We start from the raw sequence: 19,639 nt of genomic DNA on the forward strand, positions 1-19,639 counted from the left end.
ATTCCCGTCCCCATCCCCATCCCCGTTCCCATCCATTCCCGTCCCAATTCCATCCCCGTCCCCGTTCCCGTTCCCGTCCCTGTCCCCGTTCCATCCCCGTCCCCGTTCCATCCCCGTTCCCGTCCCCATTCCCATCCATTCCCGTTCCCGTCCCTGTTCCCGTCCCCATTCCCATCCGTTCCCGTTCCCGTCCCCGTTCCCATCCATTCCCGTTCCCGTCCCCGTTCCCATCCGTTCCCGTTCCCGTTCCCATTCCCGTTCCCGTCCCTGTCCTCGTTCCCATCCATTCCCATTCCCGTCCCCGTCCCCATCCCCGTTCCCATCCATTCCCGTCCCCATTCCATCCCCGTTCCCGTTCCCATCCATTCCCGTTCCCGTCCCCGTTCCATCCCCGTCCCCGTTCCATCCCTGTTCCCGTCCCCGTTCCCATCCATTCCCGTTCCCGTTCCTGTTCCCGTCCCCGTTCCCCCCGTCCCCGTTCCTCTCCCCGTTCCCATCCGTTCCCATTCCCGTCCCCGTTCCCGTTCCTGTTCCCGTTCCCGTTCCCGTTCCCATCCGTTCCCGTTCCCATCCATTCCCGTTCCCGTTCCCGTCCCCGTCCCCGTTCCCATCCATTCCCGTTCCCGTTCCCGTCCCCGTTCCCATCCATTCCCGTCCCCGTTCCCGTTCCCGTTCCCGTTCCCGTCCCGGTCCCCGTTCCCCTCCATTCCCGTTCCCGTTCCCGTTCCCGTCCCCGTTCCCGTTCCCGTTCCCGTTCCCATCCATTCCCGTTCCCGTTCTCGTTCCCGTTCCCGTTCCCGTTCCCGTTCCCGTTCCCGTTCCCGTTCCCGTTCCCGTTCCGGCGCGCGCCGGGGGGCAGGGCGGGGCGTCGCGCGCGCCCGGAAGTGCCGCGGTCGCCACGGCAACGGCGTCGTGCGGCGGGCGCGGGGCAGGTGAGGGCCGGCGGGGCCGGTGCGGGACCGGGGCCGGGGCCGGGAACGGGGCCGGGGCCGGGGCCGGGGCCGGGAGAAGGACCGGGGCCGGGGGAGGGACCGGGGTCTGGCTCCGGGTCTGTGCAGCCGCGCTCGAGGGCCGGGCTCTGCCGGCGGGGCTGCGCTGCTGCCGTGGGGCCCGGCTGTGGCCCCGGTCAGGCTGTGGCACTGCGGGCTCTGCCTGGGGCTGTGCCAGCCCTCACCAGGACAAGGGGCAGCAGGCAGGGACTGATGTCCAGGAAGTTCCACCCGAACATAAGGAAGAACTTCTTTAAACACCTGGAATGCATTGCCCAGAGAGGGTGTGGAGTGTCCCTCACTGGAGATGTTCCGGACCCATCGGCAGAATCCTGTGTGCTGTGCTCTGGGCTGACCCTGCTGGAGCAGGGAGGTGGCACCAGATGAGCTGCCATTGTCCCTTCCAGCCTGACCCAGCCTGTGATCCCGTGCTGTAGGTCGGGGGTGGGAAGTGCCCACCTCCCAGGCCCTGGGGTCACCGTTTTGGGGGCACCTCCGTGGCTGCGGTTCCCCATCCCACCCCTCAGCAGACCCCGTGTTTTCAGCCTCTCCTCTCTCACACCGTGCTGGGGCGGTACAGACACTCGCGGAGGGTCTCACCAGGGCTTTGCCAGGTTGGTTGGTTGGTTGGGGGTTTATTCTTGGAAGTGGCAGCATCACTGGGGATATTTGTAGGTGCTCCCGTGTGCTTGGGAGTTCTCCCTCAGCGCGTTGTTGCCTTGGAGTTCATTTGTTAGCGGCAGTAAAGGGAAGGCACAGCCCCCGTCCCTCCCACAGGCTCCGGGGAAACTGGGGTGGGTCACCTCGGCGAGTGTCCCTGTCCAGCTCCGCTGGAGGCTCGGGACGGGCAGGTCTGTCAGCTGAGGCTGGGCAGGGTGTGCTGGGACTCTGCCTTGGCCGTGCTGAGCTGGAGGAGAAATCAGGTGTTAAATAACAAACACATTGCTGGCAAAGCGCCACAGGGGCTGTTCCCTCTGTTAGTTTGGTTTAGAATAGAACCCCAGAAGGGGTTGGGTTCAAAGGGAACCTAAAGCCCATCTTGTTCCATCCCCTGCCATGGGCAGGGTCTCCTTCCACTCTCCCAGGCTGCTCCAAGCCCCGTCCAGCCTGGCCTTGGACACTTCCAGGGATCCAGGGACATCCACAGCTGCTCTGGGCACCCTGTGCCAGGGCCTCCCCAACCTCACAGGGTTCCTTCCCAATATCCCATCTAACCCTGCCCTCTGTCATTGGAAAGCCATTCCCCCTTGTCCTGGCACTCCAAGCCCTTGGAAAAAGTCTCTCTCCATCTTTCCTGTCAGCTGCCTTCAGGTACTGGAAGGCCACAGTTAGGTCATCCTGGAGCCTTCTCTCTCCGGGCTGAACAATCCCAGTTCTCTCAGCCTTTCCTCCCAGCAGAGCTGCTCCATCTCTCTGATCATGCTGGTGCCTCCTCTGGACTCTCTCCAGCAGCTCCATGTCCTTCCCTTGCTGGGGACCCTTGATCTGGAGGCAGCTCTGTAGGTCGTTCTCCCAGAGCTGCTCTTCATCCCTTCTCTACCCAGGTGTGCCTGGGATTGGCCCAACCCGGCTGTAAGGTTTTGCCCTTGGCTTTGCTGACCTCGGTGAGGTTTGCATTAACCCGCTCGCTGCTGGGGTGACAAACAGCAGCTGAGTGTGACTGTGTCATTTCTGGAGAATGCCAAGCAATCCAAGGTGACTTTTTTTTTCCCCCCCTCAGTAAATGCTGCCATGAAACCCACAGGAACAGAAGATGAGGTTCCCTGTGGCACTTCTCCAAAGTGTTGTTGTGAGGTTGTGACCCCATGGCCGGGCTGCCTGTCCTGGCATAGCCGAGTGCTCCAAGCGCAGCTTCCTTTGGGGAACACGCAGCAGATCGTGGCTTCCTCCTCAGTGGAGGTTCTATCACAGAACCACGGAATATTCTGAGCTGGAAAGGGCCCACAAGGATCATCCAGTCCAGCTCCTGGCCCTGCACAGACACTCCAACAATCCCACCCTGGGCATCCCTGGCAGCGTTGTCCAAATGCTCCTGGAGCTCTGGCAGCCTTGGGGCCGTGCCCATTCCCTGGGGAGCCTGGGCAGTGCCCAGCAGCCTCTGGGGGAAGAACCTTTCCTGAGATCCAACCTAAACCCCCCTGACAGGGCTCCTGCCATTCCCTCAGGTAAATCATTCACTGTTAAGCAGCTTTTGGTCACAGGAGAGTCAGAACAGGTTTCTGTGTATTGAGTCAGGGTTTTTCAATCTCAGTGGTCTTGCAATCTCTCTAAAATATGAAGTGTAGTTAGTCTTATCCGAAAATCCACAATGGGAACTGAATCTGCCACTGCAGGAACAGTGGAAAGGCCAGAGCTGTGCTCGGAGCTTCACTCATCTCCCGTTTGCACTGAGTTTCCAGCTTCAGAAGAAAAGAATTGTTCTTTCCATCAAAGGAAAGAACATTCAGTGGCTAAGGGCGCAACCTCCCAAAGCTCTGGGTCAACTTTCCACAGTTCCTGCCAAACCCAGTCCCTACAAATAACACATCTCCCACCCTCTGTGACTCAGCCCTTACTGCACCACAGGGTTGCTGCGTGCCCACGCCGTGATACCCCAGATTTATTCTATTATGACCTGACACGCAGCACAAGGTGGGAGTCACAGGGAGATTGAACTTTCTAGAGTCTTCCTGGCCAGTTCCCATAACTTTTCCCTCTGCTCCCGGCCCGCAGGTGCGATGGCCACAGCGGCTTTCCTGGACTCGGCACCAGCTCAGCTCTGCTTCCCTCTGGGCACAGCCACTCTGCCGTGGGCCAGCGCTGTCACCATGCACGTCACCAGGCCCAAATCTGCCAAGGGACAGAGGCGAAGCATGAGCCACCCTCAGGGCATGGAAGCCTGTCCGTGCCACGTGCCGGCAGCCTCTCCTCGGGAATTAGTGAACAGCCGGAGAGCATCACTCACAAAACCGGCGTTCCCACCCAGCCAGGTGTCTCCTGAGAAAATCCCAAAGCTCCTGCAGCAAGTGCCTTTGAAGACCTCCTCGTCCCTGAACAAGTACCGGGTGCTCCCCTCCATTGTCCGGAAGGGCACAGGGAGCGACGCCGTGGAAGCGCTGGCTGAACGGACCAACCGGCTGGAAGTGAGTGAGGGGCAGGAGGACGCTCCAGAAGGCATCAAGACTCTTTCTGGAGAACAGGGATCTGCCAGCACGTTGTCAGGAAGTGACATTCCCACTGAGGGGAGCTCACACATGCACTGTGCCCCCGAGCAGTGGGGACAGCAAGCAAGGCAGGAGAGCTCTTGGATGCCCCCTGCAAGCCTGGAAGAGCCACACGTGCTGCTCGCTGTGCGGTCTCCCTCTGGGCAGAGGTTTGAGCACCACTTCAAACCCTCTGATAGTCTCCAGACAGTCCTTGCTGTGGCAGGACAGAAATTGTTGGCCAACTACCAACACTGCAGTGTTGAAACCATGGAGGTGCCCCGGAGGAGCTTCTCTGACCTTACAAAGTCCCTTCAGGAATGTGGGATCCTCCACAAGTCCGTGCTGTGCATCCGACAGGATGAGCATGATGATGCAGCAGATCTTTAGGCACACAGAGATGCCTTGGGTTGTTCTGCCCAGTGGGGTGCATTGCTGCTTCCAAAAAACTGAGTCTGATGCTTCTTGTGCCTGCTTCTTTATCTTCCATCTCCCACAAAATCCCTGTGAAGCAGAGTTATGGCTATGTCTTGAAATAGTATTTCAGATGCATAAACCTGATTGATACAGAGCAGCTTGAGTCAAAGTGCCATCACAAATTTCTGCCTCAGTACCACCAACCTTCAGCCTTTTTGGTTTGTTGAAGTTGCTAATGTTCTTTGAAAATTCAAGTTTCCAAGGCCTTTCCCCTTGTCCTTTTCTATATTTTGGGAAGGTACCACTTCTCTGAATGCAGAAGCACCATTTGGGAAAGTAGAAACAGAACTGGTTTAGCTACAGGACCACCTTCACTAGCTTCTCATTATCCTAAACATCTTCTCAAGAGACTGAAAAGGCGATCAAACCCCAAAACCATCTGGAAATAACAGTAATGACACATTAACGGGTTATTGTGAAGTATTAAATTGCCAAGAGTGATCGGAAAATACCTGTGAGGGCTCAGGTCTTTCTGGGTAACCTCAGTCCAGCTCTTAACTGTGACTAAATCATCTTTTTAAGAACAAGTAATTATTATTTTGGCTGTCTTGAGGAGCAGCAGGATTTTCTCCGTAGCTTTCCTTCTCTTATTCGGCTCATGTGATCCGTAGGTAAGAACAGATGGATCGTTAAGGGATGTTACAGATAATTCCATTTAACACCTCTACACTGAAGCGAGTTAGTCTGAGAAGCAAGTGCTGCTTTGGGAGTTTTTAAGTAAGGTATTAATGGGATTTGACTGGGAACTGGCTCAAGGAGTAAGCCATCTTTTACTAAACCATCATTAAAAGGCTGGTTGGGTGCCTTGGCAGGTTTAGGCAAACACAATGTGCTGGTGCTAAAACAAGAAGTATCTCCTAGTTTCTAATGGCATTTCAAAGGCAGTAATTTTTAATCTCCTTAAAGTATGAACCACTTGCCACACAGATGAGTGAGTTTAAATGTTTTGAGACAAACCCAATTTATTTTGAAGCTCAGTGTAACTTGCCAAACCAACTCAGCACAGGAGCAGAAAGCTGATGCTGGCACTGGCTACGTGTGGAACCTGATGCTAAATCAGTACTGAGGGTCCAGCAGCTTTGTAAAGGCAGTACCTGATGGAACAGTGGTACCTGCTGCTGTCGGTGATGGGAATCGCTCAGCAGCAGTCCCAGATATCGAAACACATGGACGCCTTCAGCAGAGCCACAAAGTATTTCATTGGAGAAGGGACCACTTTCCATGTTCCTTCAGTGTTAGGTAGTTAATTCCCTTTCTCTGCCTGTTGTCTGTACTGTGTTACTCCTACATTTCGGAGTGTTTCCATCCTGTGTTAAATAAAACCTTTTAGGCTGAAACTTGAACGTCAGATGATTTACGTGAGCTGAGGTTTATCCATCACACCAGCTCTTAAGAAACCTTTAATTCGATGGCAAATGCTCAGGGGCTGCCCAAATCGGCCTTTGGATGGTCAGCTGCCCTCCACACCATCTTCCTGGAGTTTGTATCTGCATCCCGTGCTGGATGCAAGATTGGAGCCAAGGAGGAAGCACTCTGGATCAGAGACAAGCTGGGGACCACCAGTCAGACAATTCAATAACTTGGCTCCCAGTGGATTTATCCTGCTAGAGGATGTTCCTCCTGGATATCTAAGACAAAGCTGGATGAGTTTGGTTCTAATCACCTCACTAAGCCTACAGCATCTCCAAAGATGGGCAATAAGTATCAAGTCTTGATCTAGGCAAGCACAGCACAGGGAAAACACTTCTTTTCTCCCTCAGTTCTCCTCCTCTTCCCTTCACAACTGTTCTGGGAAGATTTTAGCAGCAACTCTGCCAAGTCCAGAACAAGAAGCACAGGGGGGAAGAACAATATTTATCTGACCTCATTTATTGTGTGGCATCATTTAACGGCCTTCTTTGTGGGAATCTTTTAAGAATTTCAGCATTAAAATTCAGTCTGTTACAGGATGAGAAGGTCATAAATACAAAACTTACCAGGACTTTTGGCTGGGAACGTCCTTACCTGAGGCTTTTTAAAAACACCAACAAAGTATTCAAGCAAGAAGTCAGCACAGGGATTGTTCAGTATGTGTTCTTTAATTCCAATTAAAAGTACATTAGAAACAGCACACAGGACCAGCAGCAGCTTCCATGACAATTCAACCCAATACTCTGCTGTCACCAGGTCATTCAGCTGTACTAGGAAAGTAGGTGATTAAATCAAGTCTTCCACTCCACACGAAAGCACTCACTCACCTGCCACTTTAAATAGGATTCCAACAGAATAAAAATAGATACACCCCAGAATACAAAAAGTTTAATTTTAAGCTGTTTTTTTTTTTTTTCTTCACTAAAGCCTTTATACAAATTGATAAAAGGGTGCACATTTCCTAAAATTTTAGGTACATTTTAAATGAGCCTTTTTTTACTTGGTAAAAGGATCCATGTTCCTGTCTTTGAACAGAATATGATGGCCAAAATTGCAAAGAAAACAATTCAGTTTAAATTTACAATTTATACATTTGTTTTGACATGATTCCCACACTGAGTAGCAGGCCCATGGCTGCTCACGCATGTCCCATTTCCCCCCAACAAAGAGCTGTGCACCCTAAGTTCTCGTTCAGGAGCCTCCTCCTCCTGGAGACTGGGCTGGGGGAACAGCCCACAGCTTCCAGCTGTGTGCACCAGAGTGGTTCCAACACACAGGAGGTGTCATCCTTCCTTCTCCAGGAGTTGTGAATCCTTCCTTCTCCATGGAACACCCTGGGGCAGGGACCAATGACCTATTTTGCACTATGGAGCACTTCCCACCTGCAATTTGGCTGAGCAATTTAACTCAAAACTCTGGTACTGAAACATACTGTAACAGGTAAATTCAGTGTTTTAAGGGTAAATTCTTTTGGTCAATCCAGGCTATCATGATTTTTTTTTTTTGTTCTTTTATTCCTGTATCTGATGGGTGAAGCCCAACAGCTCTGTACATTATCCATGCTGAGCTTCACAGCACGGTGCATTTAATCACATGGTGAATTTAATTCACAGAGGTGAATTTAATCAGACAGTTCATTAGTACAGTTCCTTTCATACTGCCCCTCCCACCCCACCCACCCACACCGTAGCCAGGTTAAACACTTGGGATGAACTTCTGTAGTGTCACCACCACCCACGTCACGGAGAGCGGCCATCCCAACAAATCCAGGACAAAGGAAAATACTGCCCAGCAAAAGCAACACGGCACCTGTGTCTGCGAGGAGGAGCTACTGGAGACATCCTCAGGACAATTTACGGAAGGAAAAGCAGGGCAAATCCATCAGGAAGCCAGAAATGAGTCTTAAAGAGCTCAGGGGAGTGCCAAAGAGAATGACATCCTAATTTGTACAAGTTGAGTACTTAGCCAAAAACCAGCTGCCTTGTTTGGGGCTTTTGTTTTTTGGTTTTTTTTTTCCTTTCCTAATGTCCATTATATGTTCAGCTGTTGAATTGAAACTGATCAGGTTAATGCTGCACATTATTCCAATTAAAGGCAAGAATGTTTTTTTTTTCTTTTAAAATTTTAGATAATTCCCTATTGCCTCTCTTTTGGCAAGTGTATTTCTCAGAATTCCAAAGATCATCCCATTTTAAGGCTAAACTAAGAAATGTTAAAAGCTTCTGTAAACATTTCCTCTTTCTCCCCATAGTTGCACAATTTGAAGTCCAACTGCAATTTTGAAAATGAGGTAATTTTTGTCTACTCATATCTTGAAGAGTCCTTTTCGGGGTGAGCCGAGAGGCTGTGCCAATCCAAACGCTGATCCAATTGTAGTGGGAGAGCTTCCACAGCAGGGCACACACCAGTTCCAGCAGCTATTTCAGTTATTTATCTTCTCAATTTCATCCAAGTCGTCAGTATCCAATTTGTTTATCTTTTTGTCTGGGAAAGAAGAGAAATAAGTCAGATTTTGTAACACTGAGCAGAGAAGGGAACACTGCTCTCCCCAGCTGGACGTCAGTTCTGCTTTATCAGGGAATGTTCAGTCAGGTTTTAAAAACACAAAACTGTTTCCTTTTAGCAAAGGCCCCTCTGGGTACTCCAGTGTTACCCACCCCTGGAACATCCACTTCCAAGGACTACCAAGGCAGCCAGCAAACACAGCCTGATTTATTCTGCTCCTGTCACAGGCAGCAGGTCACAATCCCAAGTGACACTACACCAAACACACCTGCTGTGCTCCTCTGCCACCCGCTTAAGGCTCCACAAACACCCCTCAGACCTGCTCAGCATCCACCGAGTCCAATTCTGCAGCAATTCAGCAGCTTAGAGAAAGAAGAAAGCCTGAGGGTACGTACTGAAATGTTCCTGGATTCTGTTGAGAATGTTCATGCTGTGCTTGCTGTCCACCATGTTAATGGCCAGCCCTCGCTTGCCAAAGCGGCCGGTGCGGCCGATCCGGTGCAGGTAGGTCTCGTTATCTGGATTTCCATCCTTGTCCACAGGAAGGTCAAAATTGATAACAACAGAGACCTGCTCTACATCGATCCCTGACAAAAAGAAAGCATCGGGTTACACAACTTCACTTAAATCCTTTTAGAGTAGGAACAGCCTCCTCAGACTCTGAAATGGAGCTTTTCCACAATATTCCTACAGGGTACTTGGAAATAAAACCTGTCGAGCTGGTAGAGAATCCCACTGAAACAGCCAAAGGCACTTATGTATTTTGGAAACACTCTTCCTCTGCAAAGCTCTAAAGACCACTTGTTTTTTCCAAATAGGATCCTGTCTTAACTGTCTAGGATGTCAAATTACACCACAAATTCTTACTGGGACAGTGAACTGGATTTCACTATTTTCGGTTTTCCGTACTTGGGCACTTGCTCACTGCAAACCCTGAAGGTCAGCAAGGGCAAGGCAGGCTTGGTGCCAGATTCTCACAGGATGGACTTGTCCATCTCAAGCAGCAGGAAACCAACAAGGAATCCTGTGTTTGCCCACAGGCACACAGTGTAAGGACACCAATTTCTCCCAACTGGAACCCCTGAGGAGGCGAATTCTCCCTCTGAGCTGGCCAGGGTGTGTGTTATCTTAGGTAGTGCTGCTTCCAGCCCTCCCTGGCCCTGGTCTGCTGTGTCCTACCTCTGGCACAGACGTTTGTGGTCACCAGCACCTTCTCCTTGCCCTCTCGGAAGCGCTCGATCACAGCAGCTCTCTGCTCCACCATCATCTCCCCGCTGAGCAATGCCACCTGATGGCCCTCCCTGGACAGCTCTGCCGCCAGCCACCCCGCTGTCTTCCGAGTCTGGAACACATGTAGATACAAAAATGCTGCTAGCAAGGATTTTCTTGCTATTTTCCAAGTCCGTGAGAGACTCTTCTCTCTCACAGAAGAGGTAGCAGAGTATGGAAACAACCAAACCACCTGCAACCTTGAAAAGTCTTGTTTATAGTACAGTAGAAAAATATTTTGATAATGGATGTTTTAGGATTTTAGCCAATCACCCCAAGGGGTGGCTGATCCTTTGTCCAATTAGACTATGAAGAAAAAAGTCTGTAAAAGAGTTTGTAAAATAATTAAATAAATCAATCTTGCTGCACAATTCCTGCCTTTTGGATGTTCTCTCCTCCTCCTCCCTATGGCTGTGGGACACGGTGATATACCCTAGGGCCCAGGCCTGCGGTAATAAACACACAGCCAGCCCCACATTTGGGAGGGGGTTTTAATGCTGGAAAGCAGCAATAAACCTCTCTGGGGGCCCACTGGAAGCTCAGTGGCTGCTCAGTTTTTGTCCCCATTACAAACTGTATCAGAAGGAGGACAATACACCTCTGCCACCACAGGAGCCCTTGATTAATAAAGGACATGTTTTCTTCGTGCTCTGCTCCTTTGATTTCACCCTGCTGGAGACTGACATTACACATGTACACTGAAAACTCCTCAAAATTGTCACAAAACCACAACTACTCAGCTTGGAAAACGGCAGGGTCAGACCTGAACGCAGCTGTGAAATCCCACAGAGGCTCTGCACAGCCTTGCATTAAACAGTTCCCAATTATGATACAGTTTTTTGAGCTCCAATTATGTCTTGACACAGCCTAAAAGCAAACTGCTGCAGCAGATTCCAAACACTTTCATCCTGTCTGTCTCACTTTGCCTGGCTCTTCTGTGCTATCAGCACTGATTTTTCCCTCAAAGTTATTATGGTGGCTTCCAGAAAAAGAAAACAAAGTCAGTGTGATTCACAGTGAGATCCCAGAGGTGTATCCTCAATTACCTGAGGGAAATGGAGTCCCAGGAACAGCTCTGTATCAGCTACAGAAGCAAAAGACTTCCCAATCCCTCATTCTGCCCTATTTTCACCCATTTTCCAACCCCACTTTTTTTCAGTAGTTCAGAGTTTTGGAAAAACGTGCATTACTCTGATCTTTGCTTCAGAGGACTTCAGGGATAACAATGACCTTTCAGGAATACAAAAGTCCAATGTTGCCTCCTGGATGGACAAACCCAGAGAATCAAACCAGCCAGTGCTAACATGGCTTTCAGGATTTCAATCCAAGACGGACCCAGAGAAGCCACAAAGGGCAATTTTGTTCTTACTTTCTGGCTTGGTTTTGGCACTAGCAGACACAGAGGGGGTCACTAGGACTGACGTTCCCTGGAAGCACTCACGTGGCAGAAGATCATGGCCTGGGCGATGGTGATGGCGCCGTAGATGTTACAGAGGGCCCGGAACTTCTCATCTCTGTTATTGCACAGAACGTAATACTGCTTGATGGTGTCCAGGGTCTCCTCCTCGCGCTTCAGTTTGATAATGTTTGGGTCAGGAACAACTTTTTGAGCAAACTTCCACACAGAATCCTCAAAAGTAGCTGAGAACAGGAGCATCTGGCAGTCCCTGGGAAGCATTCTGAAAGAAAGAGAAATAGGGAGGGTTCTCACACAACACTGTCATCTCCTGATATCCTGATGGAATTCATGCTATGGGCAAAGGAGAACCATAACCCTGGAACCAGTTATTTCAGTGGCTGGAAAGACTAATACCAATCTTACCCACCCAGGATCACTCCCTCGTGGACCACAGGCACCCACACTTGCCTTCTTAAAAAGGAATAAACCCTACTCCTGGGACAGGATTTTTATCCTGTAAGGAAATGAAACTGCTTGTCATCCCCTCACATTGTGCCTCTATTAACCACCAGGACTAGAACTGATCTGTCATTTAAATCTTGTTGCTTCATCGGTGAGGACACAGGTCCCGAGTGCAGCCCCGCCGTCCCTGTGGCACCGGTCCGTACCTCTGGATGCGGATGCTCTGGTCCTGGTGGCCCTGGGTCGCGATCATCACATCCGCCTCATCCAGCACAAACACCTTGATCTTCTTGGGATCGATGAATTTCAGTTTGGAACACCAGTCCAGCACGGTGCCGGGTGTGCCGATTACGATCTGCTCCGAGATCTTCTGCCCCCTCTCCACTGCCGAGACAGAAGGAAGGGCTGCTCTAGGGTGGCTGTGCAGGCAGGGAAATGCTCTGGCCCTCTCTGACCCAGCTATTTCACCACCTGGCTGCTCTGGTGCACCTGAGGAGTCTCATTCTCTCATTCCTGTTTGTAATGTTTCCCCTTACTCACGTTTGTTGCCTCGGACAGCGTACGCAAGTTTCAGCTCCGGATAGAAGTTTCCCATCTGTTCAATCACTTTCCCTGTTTGAAGTGCCAGCTCGTATGTTGGGGAAAGGCACAAACACTGGAGAAACAGAAGGATAATGAGTGAGATGATCAACATCCAGGACAACACTATCATACCTGCTTTTTAAAATCCTTGTTGAAGTTTTCTTCAAGATGAACAGGCAAGTGGCTGAACAGTTTCTCAACCATTCCATGAGGAAATTGGATTTAAAAAGTCCTTTCTGGGCATTGTCTGCTCTGTTGTCACAGTTACCTTCTCTTCCACCCCAAACCCACTTATCCAACCCCCTTCAGGCTGCACTACTTCTCTGATTTAAGTCCTCCCAGAAAGATTTAACTCCTCACAGAGCAACGGCATCCTGTGTGATGCATGGGAAGGACTGACAGGAACAAGCTTTAAGCACAATCCACATCTTTTGCACTGAAGGCATTTTGATAAACCCCCAAACCTCCATCCCCTTTAAAGAGTTTAAAGAAATAACGCCATGGCCCCATCAAGCCATGAATTTACATCTGAAGGCCTCCCAGCAGCTCAGGCTCTTCACTAGATGGCACTGCACCACCACGGAACGCCCCGAACCAGCCACATCCCACAAACTTTACCTGTGGATACTTGTTCCCAGGCTCAACCCTGCTGAGCATGGCCAGGACGAAGGCAGCTGTCTTGCCAGTACCGGACTGCGACTGTGCGATGAGGTTCTGCGGGCTGGGGGCACAGCAGGCACAGCTCAGAGGGTGAAGCACCACGGTGGCATTTGAATCCTGTCACATTTACCCCTGCTCTGGATCCATGGCCAACTTGACCAGCTATGCTCCATGGGGCAGGAATTACCTCCTGCCCAACGCTCCCCTGCAGCGTGTCTCAATTATGAAGATTTGGAAGCAGAACTGTGGTTATCTCTCAGTATTTCCCATTTCAGTCTTCCCCAGTGTCTCAGTATCGCACACATTCCAGCTCAGGGTTGTGGAGAGGAAAACCAGCACCTCAGCTACTCCCACCGACCTGGGATTTCTGAGCTATTTCCTATTATTTCTTCCCAAACTAATGAGGAAAATGGGAATGCCCTCCCAAACAGCACAGCACTGCATGTTCAGTACCAGCCCTAGGAAAAGGATGAATCCAGGGCTGTTGTCACACAGTTAATAACCACAGAAACACCGTGGCATGGGAACCCTTTCTACATACCCCAAGAATTTCTCCATCACCCTCCTCCCATCCAAAATTCAGGAGCAGCACACTGAACCTTTCAAATCCTTCTATTCTGGTAGGGAGTAGGAAGAATGTGTACGTACGGTTCAGCAAGCATCATGGGCAGGGCATTCTCTTGGATCTTAGATGGTCTGTTGAAGCCCATGGCATAGACTCCTTGCAGGAGCTGTGGTTTCCTGAAAAGAGAAATTTTTATATTGAGACCTATTAAAGTCCATTTAGTTTTCATTTGTGTAAAAAAAATGTGAGAAAAACCCTTGAGAAGATGGCCTAGAGCTGTCCCTGCTACAATCCCACCTGTGAAACAACTATGGTCAGCATCTGGAACCACAAGTGACAGCAGAAGTTTGGACAGGAAGCTTTGGAAAATCCCCTGGATTTAGTAAGTCAGCCTGCCTGTCCCAGCTCGAGGGCAAAGCCTGTGTCTAAGGCCAGCACTGCTTGTTCAAAGCAGCTTTTCAGACAATCCAGGAATCCCAGAGCAGAAAGCATTAATCCTGTCCTTCAGGCCAATCCCATTTCCTCAGCCATACCTAAGCTTGGTGCCAAAATTATCACTCCTCGATGACTCAAACACAGGACAAAGTGATCTCAGTATGTGAGGAACAGGATGAAGGGATCATGAGATCATTGCAAGGACTTCAGGAAGTCGTGTGGATTCTGTAATACAACTGAGCGAAGCTGGCTCAGGTAAATGCTCAGGTAAATTAGCTCAGTTTGCTGTGACTACACCTCGCGATCCGTGGGTGCAAGCCAGCCCTCACACCCAGAACTGCATGGTGACACTGCTGGCCACCAACTCTCATCTACTGCTTTCTCTTGAGGGAGCTTTCTACTCTCAGCAGACACTTGTGTAGATAAGGAGACCCCAGAACAACCTAAATCCAGGTTATGGTGCTGGAAACTCTCAGCTGATGACCCCCGAGTGCTCCCTGGAGGCTGGGAGTGCTCTCAGAAGGGCTCTCCTTTCAAAGCAGGTTACAGGTCTCCTGCCTGCATTTCCCACTGCAGTAACTTCCTATTCAGCACAATGGGCTTTTGCAAAAATCCTGTATTACTTTCCAACGATGGCTGGAACAAAAGCTCTTTGAAAATGTAACCTTGTGCTGCTCCAAGCAAGGACACACAAAGCCCAACTCTGCACCAGTTGCCAAGGATACCCCGAGTCATAACAAAATGAAGACTCAATTAGGCTGGCTGTCCCTGTCATTAACTCCCTGGGATTGTTTGCCTTTCGAAACACAGGAATTAGTCTAACAGGCACTGCAGGACCTCAGCTTCTTTTTGTAGACGTTCAACCACTAACACCAACAAAGCAAAACATCCTGACATTTCAGAGGGAGAATGCTCCTTAGCTCCCATTTCCCTGTAGAGCTTGTAGAGCAACAAACCTGAGATCAATGTGAGCACAACAGTCCCAACAGGACACACTCTTCAAAATATATCCATCTGTCATGCCTTAAATACACTTATCATCACTTGAAAGCTGCACTGGTAAAGGTTTCCAGTGGGAAAGAAGTCAGAAAAGACTGGTCTCTCCAGTACATAAATCCAGTATTGCTGGAAAAGATAAGCTTTTCCCTTTGTGCTGTCACTGCTGTTGTTTCAGATGGAAACCCCCACCAGGCACCCAGATAAACCAACTCTCCTTGCATTTAAATAATACAAATGATACTCCTTTATTAATGACACCTTGGCAGTAACCTGAAACACAAACCCATGTACTTTTGAGTGGTGTCTCCTATGCAACCAGGGAATTTTTCAGGACGTGAGGAAAGGTTCCAACTACCTGATGGGCTCCAAACTCACACCTGCCCTGGTAGTTTTAGTAGAACTGCTCTTCCAGAGTTTACTAATAAGGCTGCCCACAACAAACTGAAAAATACAGTTATAAGGGAGCCTATTTAATGTATCTGATCCCAGGATTTAACAGCTCCATGCAGAGAAGGTTCTGGCTCATCCCAGCAGGCACTTACAGGCGCAGCTCCTCGAAAGACTTGACGGAGTAGAGGGGTGATGTGGGGTCCCTCTGCAGCACCTCCACCTGATTTGTGGTGTCAACCAGGTTACTGCGGATCAGCTTGTTCAGTAAGGACTGGGCAGCTCTGTCCTCTAGGAAAGGAGGTGGAAAACATAAATCCATCAGTCACAGCCTGCTCCAGGTCTTGCTCCCACTGAACTCCTGAGCCAGTTAAAAGGGACAAAATCCCTCCAAATACTGAAATTCTTCATTAGAGTGTAATGCCTTGAAGAGCCCAAACTTCCTGGATGAGACATCAAGAGATCCCAGAGATTCCCCCTTTTAATACCCAGGAAGACAAACCAAATGAGCACTGTTCTAAGGGGGCCTTTAACAGATCCAGATTTCTGCTTATTTAAAACTATTTTAGCTTTAGCATCTACCTGGGACAGCGTAAGGCCGCCTCGAGCCTCACTCTGACATGTGGGCACACACCTCTTAGGGTTTTATTTTCAAGGAAATTTTGAGGATAAATGGTACTTTAAAAGATTCCAGAGCTGAAACACAAGGGCTGAGGATAAGGGAGATCCAAACAAGGTTAAACTGCTGCACTCTGGGGTTTTGCTACTAGATCTGCTCCCTAAAACCACCTTCTGAAAGATTTCGAGCCGTTACCCACCTCTGAACAGCCACTGCATAAACGCAACTTGTTGGTTGCTACAGCAATCCCAGCTCCAGGTTATCCAATTGCTCCTGTATCCAGTCCTGCCTTGAGGATACTGCTATCCCCTTATTTCTCTCCACTCTAATCCAGGAGTCTCCCAAGTTATTACAGGACACAATGCCTTTAAAAGTATTATGGAGGAAGGACATGTCTTACAATTAAGTCCTTGGGGCAGGATACAAGATCAGCGGTCCTGAGACATAAGGCAGACTTACTTTAAGCATATATTAAAACAATATAATCACAATTAATAATTATATTAATTTCCTTGCCAAAGCTTTTTTCAGGAAAGCACTTACCCTTCTCCTCATCCTCCGTCTTCTCCACATTGTCATCTGCCTTGACAACGGCACCTGAATTGGAACAGTTTTGGGGGGCACAGGTGAGGTCAGGCCTCAGGGACAGCCCACACCCCCAGAGCTTTGGAATATCGTGGGAAAAGCTACAAAACAGCTCATTTTCCTGAGGAGAACTGCCCTGCTCCATTGCTGTGCAGAGGAAACCCAGGCTCCAAGTGGAGTTTAGCAACCTCAGCAATGGATTCTGCTCACACAGCTCCCTGAAGACACCACAATATTTAGTCTGTGCTGCTGCTTAGTCTCAGCTCTTCTGGAATTTCATGATTTATCAGGAATTTACTTTGTCAGCAGCGCTCTGAACTCCACAGGGGGAACATTCCACCCTTTCCAACTTTTCCAACCCCATCTGAGCAGCTGGAACTCACCATTGGCATCTGGTTTGGTTTTTTCATCCTTCAGGTGTAAAGTGCTCAGCTAGAAATGAGGAAAAACACAAGATCAGAGAAATTCAAAGGCTCCCTATATTCTAATTCCAGCCAGGAAAACCTAAGCTTTGGATTTATAAAGTACTGCACAAACCCTGCTCAGCTGGAAGGGATGAAGACACAAGAGGAACTTGATTTCAAGAGTTTTAATACAACTATTTCTAAGCAAGAGTTTTAACACAAATACAAGTTTTTATAAGCTGTAAGAACAACACAGAGAAGGGCTTGTTTTCTGTCCTGTAGCCTCCACTCCCTAATAGTTCTGCTGATGGAAAACGGGAGAAAATCAGCATTCCAGGATGGAAACGGGATCCACGCACAGTCCTGGCCAGCACAAGCTACCCCAGGATGAGTTTGTTTCACCACCTGAGATGTACAGGGAGAGCAACCCCGAGGGTCTTCCCCATATCCAGGGGCCCAGTAAGGGTTCTGTGCCCAAGCACAGTGGTTGAGCAGCTCAGAAAAAACAGAAAACAATTCTTTTGAGGCACAAAGTTGCATCTTTTCATTAAAGAAATATGAGAGAAAGAGAGAATTTTTTTGGATGCTGGAAGACAGAGCTGAGGCTGGGTGAGTGCCTGAAGCGGTGCAGTGTCTGGATGGAGAGTGAGGGGGACGGCAAGGACGTCTTTGCCCTTTGGATACGCAAAAAATGGATGAAGGCGAAGAAACTGAAAAAATAATGGTAAGTAAAAAAAAAAAATTTAAATGGGGTTTTTGCTTATAAAAGAAGAGCCCAAGCCCAGGGACAACCCGATACCCCGGGCCCTCCCCATCCCCACGGCAGAAAACGGGGAGAAAAAGGGTTTCCCCGATCGCTGTTTTCTGTGAGGAGGCGGCGGGGGCCGCGCGGCCCGGGAGACCCCGCGCCGCTGGACCGGGCCGGGCCGGGCCGGGCCCTCCCGAGCCCCCGCGGGCCCCGGCGCGAACTCACCGACTCGGCCGCCGCCTCCTGCTCGTCCACGGCCAGGGCCCACGAGTCGGTGGCCATGGCCGGCCCGGGGTGGCCGCAGCAGCCGCGATGGCGCCGGGCGGGAGCGGCGCCTGCGCGCCCGCGGCACCGCCCCGCCACCGCCCGGACCCGCGAACCGCGGCCGCGCACCGGCGTTCCGGGGGCAGCGCGTTCCGGGGGCGACGGAGAGAGGGGATTGGGGGGCTGAGGGGTGAGATCGGGGGGTGTCTGAGGTGGGGGGGAGGTGGACACGGTGTGGGGTGAGCCCTGTGTGGGGCTGTGAGCCCTGTGTGCTCTGTGGGGCCGTGAGCCTTGTGTGGGGTGAGGCTGTGAGCCCTGTGTGCTCTGTGGGGCTGTGAGCCCTGTGTGGGGCGGGGCTGTGAGCCCTGTGTGGGGCTGTGAGCCCAGTGTGGGGGTGAGGCTGTGAGCCCTGTGTGCTCTGTGGGGCTGTGAGCCCTGTGTGGGGTGGGACTGTGAGCCCTGTGTGGGACTGTGAGCCCTGTGTGGGGCTGTGAGCCCTGTGTGGGGTGAGGCTGTGAGCCCTGTGTGCTCTGTGGGGCTGTGAGCCCTGTGTGGGGCTGTGAGCCCTGTGGGGGGCTGTGAGCCCTGTGTGCTCTGTGGGGCTGTGAGCCCTGTGGGGGGCTGTGAGCCCTGTGTGGGGTGAGGCTGTGAGCCCTGTGTGAGGCTGTGAGCCCTGTGTGCTCTGTGGGGCTGTGAGCCCTGTGGGGGGCTGTGAGCCCTGTGTGGGGTGAGGCTGTGAGCCCTGTGTGCTCTGTGGGGCTGTGAGCCCTGTGGGGGGCTGTGAGCCCTGTGTGGGGTGAGGCTGTGAGCCCTGTGTGCTCTGTGGGGCTGTGAGCCCTGTGGGGGGCTGTGAGCCCTGTGTGGGGTGAGGCTGTGAGCCCTGTGTGCTCTGTGGGGCTGTGAGCCCTGTGGGGGGCTGTGAGCCCTGTGTGCTCTGTGGGGCTGTGAGCCCTGTGGGGGGCTGTGAGCCCTGTGTGCTCTGTGGGGCTGTGAGCACTCTGTGGGGTGGGGCTGGGCAATCAGGTCCCCTCTATGTTGAGGGGGCCTGCAGTTGGGGCCCTGGTACCCTGAATGCTGTGGGGCTGAGATCAGGACCCCAGTATGATGTGGGGGTCTGGGGGTCAGCCTGTGTCTCACAGGATGTGGGGCTCAGTCCCCTGTGTGACCTGGGCCTCCCTGGGGGTCAGGCCCCCCATATGGTGTGGGGCTGGGGCTGTGCCCCCTGGCTGGCTTGGGGCTGGGGTCAGGCCCTGCCGTGCTGTCTGGTGTGGGGTCTGCCCCCCTGTTTGGTGTGAGGCTGGAGCTCCTGTTTCCCATGGAATGGAGTCCCTGTGGGAGCCAGGGCTGGGGGAAGATCACGCAGACACTGTGACATTTGTGAGGGAACTGCAGCTCCGTGTCTGGAACAGGGATGGAGGTGAAAACAGGGTTGTAGGATGAGTCATGGAGGTGTAGAAGTGGCAGGAGCTGAAGAATCATTTCTGTCCTGTCTCCTGCTGTAGAGCAGGAACCAGCTTAGGCCTGGTATCAAACCTGTTCTTTAAAGGTCCTGGAATAAAGAGGAGTAAAAGGGGAAGTAGAAATGAAAGAAGTGTGGGAAGAGCCTGTGGGATTTCCCTGCTGGGCTGCTGTTCCTTTCCTTGAGCCTTCTTTTAAAGAGCAGCTCTCGAGGGTCTGAATTTGTGTTTTTATTCCATG

General features: G+C 51.1%; 2 protein-coding genes across 3 annotated transcripts; one reads left to right on the plus strand and one right to left on the minus strand.

The window, feature by feature from the left end:
- Positions 1–868: 868 nt before the first annotated feature.
- On the plus strand, positions 869–7,827 carry UBXN10 (UBX domain protein 10). Its single transcript, XM_032131525.1, has 2 exons — positions 869–932; positions 3,702–7,827. The coding sequence occupies exon 2, from the start codon at positions 3,707–3,709 to the stop codon at positions 4,559–4,561; it is 855 nt and encodes a 284-aa protein (XP_031987416.1). The 5' UTR covers positions 869–932; positions 3,702–3,706; the 3' UTR covers positions 4,562–7,827.
- LOC116454659 (ATP-dependent RNA helicase DDX19B) lies at positions 6,711–18,016 on the minus strand. 2 transcript variants are annotated; one of them, XM_032131523.1, is made up of 12 exons: positions 17,903–18,016; positions 16,909–16,957; positions 16,484–16,537; positions 15,477–15,612; positions 13,584–13,676; positions 12,894–12,996; positions 12,234–12,348; positions 11,900–12,077; positions 11,274–11,511; positions 9,743–9,905; positions 8,959–9,150; positions 6,711–8,542 (listed from the first exon to the last, which is right to left on the minus strand). In XM_032131523.1, exons 1-12 carry the CDS (start codon positions 17,957–17,959, stop codon positions 8,481–8,483), a joined length of 1,440 nt encoding a protein of 479 aa, XP_031987414.1. In that variant the 5' UTR covers positions 17,960–18,016; the 3' UTR covers positions 6,711–8,480. The 2 variants fall into 2 exon arrangements, with proteins under 2 accessions (XP_031987414.1, XP_031987415.1); XM_032131524.1 differs by lacking the exons at positions 16,484–16,537; positions 16,909–16,957; positions 17,903–18,016 and adding an exon at positions 16,140–16,308.
- Between the last annotated feature and the right edge of the window lie 1,623 nt (positions 18,017–19,639).

This window comes from Corvus moneduloides, chromosome 22, assembly GCF_009650955.1.
Source record: "Corvus moneduloides isolate bCorMon1 chromosome 22, bCorMon1.pri, whole genome shotgun sequence".
NCBI classification, from domain to species: Eukaryota; Metazoa; Chordata; class Aves; order Passeriformes; family Corvidae; genus Corvus; species Corvus moneduloides.